The sequence below is a fragment of the Tauraco erythrolophus genome, chromosome Z (genome assembly GCF_009769465.1).
Source record: "Tauraco erythrolophus isolate bTauEry1 chromosome Z, bTauEry1.pri, whole genome shotgun sequence".
Classification (NCBI taxonomy): domain Eukaryota; kingdom Metazoa; phylum Chordata; class Aves; order Musophagiformes; family Musophagidae; genus Tauraco; species Tauraco erythrolophus.
The window spans coordinates 77,592,311-77,600,116 of NC_141496.1; the positions used below are offsets into that span (position 1 = coordinate 77,592,311).

Below are 7,806 nucleotides of genomic sequence, written 5' to 3' on the forward strand. Positions count from 1 at the left end.
GGAGACAACTGCTCTAATTACAGAAGTGTGATACTTTGAGGTGCCGTAAGAAAACACTGATGGTATTAAAGCTAAGTGGAGATCAGATGCACATGCAGGACATGAAAAGACTGAACATCCTTGTAAGGAAGTACAAAGAACCAGAGACGGCATCACCTTTAAGTCACAGGACCGAGCCAAAATTCGCTTACAGACACCTTCTGGGCAGCAAGGAGTTTCAAAGAATGAGGGTCAGACTTTCAGTCACTTCTACTTTAGTTGATAAAGACATTTTTCTACTTCTTATTTTAAGTAACTTGTGTCACACATACTACGCTCCAGTTTAGAACAGCTGTTAGCCTGATAGGGCTGCATTTTAGTAACTGATGAGAAGAGGCATGCGTACAGCCTTCAGTTAGTAATAAGATTTAGTATGCCTATTTGGTAAGAATCCCAGCCAGAAAAAAAACACAGATCAAAAAGCCAAGTCATCTGTACACACTGGAATTTAAGTGTTTATTTAAAAAGTAAACCTTTGAGCACATTGCAATTTTAAAAAAAGGAAAAAATACAAAGGAGAGTCTATTAGATTAAGAAGTCCAAAGCCAGCAATATTACAAGCTGTTTACATACCAACATTTACATTAATTTAAAACAAGTGGCATGTCACCAACATGTAAAACATACTTCAAAAGCTTAGAAAAAATCAAGTTGATTTTTGAAGGATACAAGTCTACCACATGTGTGAACATGGGTTTGGTCATTGAGTTAAAATCCCCTCTTGCACTGAAATGTTCAGTCTTCAAATTATACAAGTGGATAGCTAGCAGCTGTTGCTATTCCACAGTGGTTCTTCCTGTCCTTGGCCATGTAGATATATCCTTTGTCACCCCACTTCTCACCCCAGCTGAAAACAGAAGTAAATGATTTGTTTTCATATTGAGAAGAGACTTATCTACCCTCCTTTAGTGTTTAAACTTAAAACTGCTGCCTTCCACATTCATGGAGAAAAATCAAGATAGCTGCAGCCAAACTGAAGTGCTTTCCAGCAATTAAATACACGTGACAGAAGAGGCACCTCAAGCTCACAGAAATAAAGAGTGCAGCCATCCTCTCCCTAGGTGGAGGCCTCGATATGCAATCCTGGATTACAGATGCCTGAAGCTCAGACACTGATCCCAGCCAACTTTAAGGGAGGACGACTAAGACTGCAAGCAGCATTAGAGGGTGGTGCCCCAGTACCACAGAGAACATGAGACAAGCTCATGTGACATGCCCTTTGGCATTAATTTGTTGTTTTCCCTGCAACCTAGGAGGTAACTCCTTTAAAACTCAAGTGTTACCCTATTTCACACAAGCTAGCAGCACTCTGCTTCCAAAAAAATCCATTACATCCCCACAACCTATTTTCTGCTTGCTCCCCTCTGGTCCACCACTTTAACATCTACTAGCTTCACGGGCTGTTCCAGTACTGAGCTTCCTTGAATTAACTGAAAAGGCTTAAGAATGAGTTTGCTGCTTCAGGCCTACTTTATTAGACTGTCAGCAGCATGAGTTGGATTTAACTTTTGTCATTCAATACCATCTGTGAACAGTCTCTACATTTTCCACACACAGATTTTAATTACTGTTGTCTCCCCGACCTCGACAACAAATGACAAGCTACCTTCCCTTCTCCCCTACCCCCAAAGGGCACAAGGCACAGAGAGATCTTACCTGTTCTTAACAATCCAGTATTTCTTCCCATCTACATCTTCCCCCTCAAAGCCGTAACCTACAACCAGAACACCATGGTCCAGGTCTTCACTGCTGCAGTCTGGTTCATAGTAGATACCTGCGGCGGTGTAAGTTCACATGTGAACAAGCTCATCTGCAGGAAACCCTTCTCCCTCACCAGAAGCTTTGTGTATTCCACATTAAACGTTGCACAGCTTCTTGAGAGTCAGAGAAAGGAGTCATAAGTGAAACATATCACAGTAGAAACTGAGGGACAGTATACACATATGCAAGAGAAGTACAAAGTGTGGAGAACCTGGACTAGAGAGCACTCCCAATTATGTCGTATGTTACAAGATCATAGTTGTTTTTTTCACCTACTAAACTAAGGGTAACAAATACTGAGTATTCAAAAAAGAGTTCCCTGCACATAAGTTGCTAACAAATCCCCACCTGACTGGTAGAACTGGAAGGAAGAGTGGCCTGCATCAATAGCAACAGACACTGGACCCACAGCTGCTACCGCTTTCATGAGAGCTCTTTCATGTCCTTGAGGGATGTCAACAAAGCCAGTGTCATTAGCAGCATTGTACTCTGCCTTGTAGCGACAGTCTTCATCATCCTAAATAAAGAAAGCCCTAGTTATTACATAGTTCTCCACTTAACACACAGGTGAGCACAGGAACTACCAAACATTCTGTGGCTTCACTGCCTGGAAAACAAGAGGCTGAAGAAGATGCAATTTCTTCAGCAGTGCTTTGAAAGGAAGAGAGGAAGAATACAGAAGCTGCTTTTGAGTTTCTCAAACACGCAGAAATGGCAAAGGACAGTGGAGCCCAAAAGGAAAGCTTTACTGGGATGCAAAGGACCATCACATCCAGGAACCCTGCCTTTGTTGGGCAGAACAAATTTCTTTTCAGGGAGGAAAGAAGCCCAGAAGACATTAAATGGGCAATGGTGGAGTGCCAAGTATTCATTAATTACAAAGCAACCCAGAAACTGCTCATGAGCAAGCACTTAAAATCCACAATTGTTATCTTGTCATAGTTTGAAAAACTATACAGAATTATTTGGAAGTTATTCATTTGTATTATATGACCTTACGCACAGCATTCATGTACTCCATGCATCTTCACAGTATCTTTTTACAATGAAGCCTGAAGTGTTGGTGCCTTAGGCATTTGCCTCAGGACAGGGGCCTAGTTTGGAGGTCGGGCCATGTGAAATTGTAACAGATGGAAGTAAGCACATCCCTCCCTTACTTGTGTGGCAAGATTAGAATTTCAGTTGCCTTCTCACAACTAGAGGGACACAGAGTACACCCAGTTGCTTACTGTTTGCACTCAGCAAGTTAACCACTTCCTATAACCAACTGGGATATCTGGAAGAGCCAAGATGAGGAAAAAATGAGGTTACCGGGATGCAGGTGAACAGAAACCCAAATCCAAAGGCTCTGTGTTGCTCAGAACAAACGACACTACTATTGCACATTCAGTCAACACAAAATAAGCTGCAAGGAAAGGTACTCTAGAGCAAGCAGAACTCCAAGTGGTGAAAAGTCCAAACCACATGCTCTCAAGTGATACCACAATTTACTGCTGCTGTTTTGTCCTCTCATGTCCATTTTAACTTTTGGTAGATTGTTAGAAGTATTTTAGAAGTCTGCCCATTATCTGCATTTATGCACGTTTAGTCCAGAAGAACTTATGGTATTGCCAACAACTATTGCTAAAAAACAAGTCACACTCAACCGGTCTATGGGTAGCAACCCCGTAACAGCTCAGTTACGTGAAGGTGAATTGCACCCCAACAACTACGTAGCACTGTTGACAAGGGCTGGGTCCTGGTTTGGTGTGTCAATGAAGATAAGGCATGACATCCAATAGGAGGGAAGCAATGAGAGGGAGGAATGAAAACACTTGCTCTAGTTTTTCCAACTGGTCTGGTAAGATTTTGACCTCAAAGTCCCGTGCAGTATGCAATTCCTACTGGGGCTAGCGGCCATTCTAGTTTTCTCAGGAAAGATGCAATAGGAAGAACAGACGTACTGATTACTACTTAGGCATTTTCCTTTCTAGGTAAGAGTTTCCCAACGCATAGTTTGTCCCCACAAAAGATGTGACACCTGCAACAGAAGTTCAGCTATTACCCTTACCTTTGCAATGTATGGGTAGGATTCCTCTGAATCGATTCCCCCATTATCCTGCACATACTGGAAAGCCTGGTCCATGAGACCACCATTGCAGCCTTGATTTCCTTCAGGCCGAGAGCAGTCTACCAGATTCTGTTCACTCAGTGAAACAAGTTTGCCAGTTTTTCTGAAGTGCTGCCCTTCAAGAGCTCCCGTTGTGCTGAAAGCCCAGCAAGAGCCACACTGACCCTGAAAGAAATGAAATCACCAGTTACAAATCTGGACAGATTAGGCAACTAGAATTCCCTTGCAACTGATCGAAACATTTAAAAATGCAAAAGCCACAAGACCAACTCCAATTTCACATTCTCAGCATGTTCAAGTGAAGATACTACAGCCTTTTAAGTTCTTAGACATTTAGTACAGAAGTCCTAAAAAAATCCTAAAAGTGTACAGCAATTTTATCAAACCAGCACTCAATTGAGCAAGCTTGCACCAGGCTTCATTAAACAAGTCCACAGAGCTTTTCTTCTACGGAAGTCGAGGTAGCACTCAGGAAACTGGACCTATAACTCATTAAAAATCCACCATCAGAGAATACCTGGTCTTTAACTGGAGTTACATATCCCTTCTCTCTCCAGTCTACGGATCGTGGTGCTTCCAGGAAGCTGGGCTCAAGAAACTGGGATCCTCTGTATTTTCTTTGTGACTTCTTGTGTGCATAGCCATTCATCAGCTGCCTGAACTCCTCGGTCGTCTGAAGAACATTCAAGACATGCAGTCACCATCTATTACACACTGCTGTTTAGAACTGTATGTTTCATGCTTCTTTACGTACCATGTCACCAAACTGATTCATTCCCAACTTGTAGCTGTGTTTTCCTAGTGTGTGATCCAGATTATGGAGTTCAATCATTTTCAGATTCTTCTCCCACACCACTCTCCTCCAGCCTTCCTCTCTCTGAGGGGCCAGAAAACAACACGCTTCAAAGGAGGCAGTTCGAACCAAGCCCACTTACACAACAGCGCGCTCTGTTACGGCTCACATGCTCGGGCAAGCGTCGACTACTCGGATGGGAAGTCTGAACGCTGTTTAAGAGACGGCCTCTTCGCCGCCCTCGTAACAAAGAGTAGAGCACGGCCGAGCCGATGCGCCGGCCCAGGAAAAGGGACCCGGGAAGAGGGGGATCATCTTCCCCAAGCGCGGGCGGCCGGCGGCGCTGGAACAAAGCCGGCGTGACTCAGCGAGCCGGGCCCGGCTGAGCGCGTACCCCCGGGCGCTCACCTCATGGTAGTCCTTGTTGTGCCACGACTTCCACAGCCGCCAGTGTCCGTCCAGGTCGGGGTCCGCCCTCGGGGCGCCGAAGGCCAGCCCCAGGCAGAGGCAGAGCGCGGTCAGGCACAGATTCATGCTGGCAGATCTGCCGGGAAGGGAGGCGCGGCGGTCAGGCGCAGCAGCGCGCAGGCGAGCGGCCCTTCGCCTCCCAGCCCCCAGCGGGGAGGCGGCTGCCAGAGCCGAGACGAGCCTGTCTGCCGACACCCGGCTCGACCCCCCGCTCCTCCAGGAGCGGATCGCAGAGGAGAGGAGCAACCCGCGCCCCCCACAGCCCGCCGGGGCGGGCAGGCTGACCGCCCCCACCCCCGCCGAGCCCTCATGAACCGACTCGGCCTCCTCCCGTCCCGCTCCGGGGAGGGGGGCCCTCGGCCGCGACCGTAAACAAGCTCGGGCGGCGGGGCTGGTGATCGGCAGCCTCCCGGGGAAGCGGCTGGAATGGCGGCATCTTCCCGGCGGGAGCCGCGCCGCCGCAGGACAAGGAGGGAGCCGAGGCCCACGAGCCGCCCGCCCCAGCCCGGCGCTACACCGCCTCGCAGCCCCCGCCGCCAGCCCGCTCACCCCCGGCACGGTCCTCTCGGCTCCCCGTCCGAGCAGCACCCCTCTCCCCCCGCCCATCTTATACCCGCCGCGGCCGTGCCCGCCCCGCCGCGCCGATTGGCGGCCGCTGGGCCTCGCCCCGCCGGGCCGCGCCTCCCGCCGGGGCCGCGGGCGGGGTCGGGGCCGCGGTCACCCGGGGGCAGCGGTCCCGGCCGCCCGACGATCCCCCCGGGGCGGCCCGGGAGCTGCTGAAGAGGATGCGGGGCAGCTCGGGGGGCATCCCGCAGCCGCCTTTATGTCGGGCAGTGTTTGTCTGAATACTTATGGCGGGTGCCGGCAGGCTGGAGGCAGTAGCATCGCGCTAAGCCGGTTGGAATTCACACTATGGAGGACTTAAAGCTGGCAACTGGCAGACTAAGGAAAAACAAATTCAGGAGGAAAAAAACAAAAACCAAACCAAAAATGGCGAAGCGTTTTGCAGTGAGAGACCAGCCCTGTCCCCACATCCCCATCGACGGCTCTTGCTCGGGTCATGTCGGTGCTCCGATGGTCTCCAGCCCTGGGCGCCTACCCGTGCCCCCCGAGCCGCCTCAGCGGGGTGTCAGACCATGCCACCGGCTCCTACCCGAGAGAGCTGCTGCCGTCGGAGCCGCGTTGCAGGTTTGGTGAAATGCGGCAGGTAGGGCAGCTTCCCTGACAGGCAGCTTCCCTGACGTAGGTGTGAGGGAGCATCTCACACTGGGCAGAGGCCTGGCAGCACGGCGCTTACACCCGTACAGGAAACGTTTCCAGGAAAGTCCTTTTTATTCCCCCATAACTTACCACCTGAAAACTGCTTTTTCCTGCATCTGGACCCAAGACTGGTAAGAGTCAGGTATTTTACCACCAATGTGACTAGTGTTTTTATGTGTAGCATCCAGCACTATCTACTGGAAAACACGGTTTGTGACACCGAAGTTGCCGCACACGTGAGGTATTTAAAGATTTACACACAGACTTGGTCCACATCTAACCAGGAGGAGGCAAACTTTTGATTTTAAACAGAGAGCTCACCTCTAGTAGTGTAATAACTGCAAGAGCTATGCGAGGCTCCTCCTTAAACTCACGTAAAGGCAGCATTGCTGATAGCTTTAGCTTGCAAACTTGATAGTGTGTATTTAGAGTAAAAAACAGGGTTTGCAGACTGTTGCACAACAGCAAAAAGGAAGAAATCATATGATACGTGCTTCTCCCTTTTTTGATGTCTTAAGACAGGCAGCGTGTTGTTAAAATGAGCAATACCTGTTTCCTAACCCAGATTATTCCGGGAGTAGTCTTTGGCCCAAGGAAGCCCCAGAGAGCCAAATACATAACGAGCAAGTTGAAGGGGTTGTCTTGTCTTTTTACAGTACCCGTGCAAATCTTCTGCTGCTGAACTAGCGTACTGATTCCACAAAAAATGTGTAAATACACCTAACAATGGTGCTCCTTGATTAGTCAGTAATGATAAGCAAGCCTTGTAAAACCTCTGAGAAAAGAAAATATTTTAAAGATAAACTACTTACCAAAGTGAAAGCTTGCATATGAACACTCAGGACTGATCGATTTAGGATGGTTTATGTATGTGCAGCTATGTCACTTTGAGCGGGAATGTGACACACGGAAAGGACTTCTTCAAAATAGGACTGCAGCAAATGCATACTGGATGCATTACAATTTTTAGGAATTTCTTGCTCATCATTTTAATATTTACTTGCTTTGCAAAGCTATGTTATAATATTTCTAGTGGTCTTTGTGGCTGAAAGTGCTTGTTTTGCCTTAAGTTGTTATACAGCTCGTGGCTGACTGTACAGACCATACAGACATCATGGAAACATCTTCTGAAAGGAAAGAAAGTGTGTGATATACACTGCAACAATCAACATTGCATGCTTGCACAAATTAGAATAATTAATAGCGTGTGCAACTTTGAAAAATTAAGCTAGATACCATTGTGCTTTCTGTTCAATCATTTGTATTTCCAATTGTCAAACAACAGTTTCAAGACCGGCCTTTTCTGAGGAAAATGACCCATTTCCTTATTTGTAAAAGAAAATGAAAACGCATGCACTGAGACTATGTGTTTGTA

At 47.7% G+C, this 7,806-nt stretch overlaps 1 protein-coding gene across 1 annotated transcript; it reads right to left on the reverse strand.

Moving 5' to 3' along the window:
* Positions 1-486: 486 nt before the first annotated feature.
* CTSL (cathepsin L) lies at positions 487-5,732 on the reverse strand. Its single transcript, XM_086628941.1, has 8 exons — positions 5,721-5,732; positions 5,112-5,247; positions 4,665-4,787; positions 4,428-4,583; positions 3,851-4,075; positions 2,149-2,317; positions 1,696-1,813; positions 487-886 (listed from the first exon to the last, which is right to left on the reverse strand). Exons 2-8 carry the CDS (start codon positions 5,235-5,237, stop codon positions 787-789), a joined length of 1,017 nt encoding a protein of 338 aa, XP_086485067.1. The 5' UTR covers positions 5,238-5,247; positions 5,721-5,732; the 3' UTR covers positions 487-786.
* Between the last annotated feature and the right edge of the window lie 2,074 nt (positions 5,733-7,806).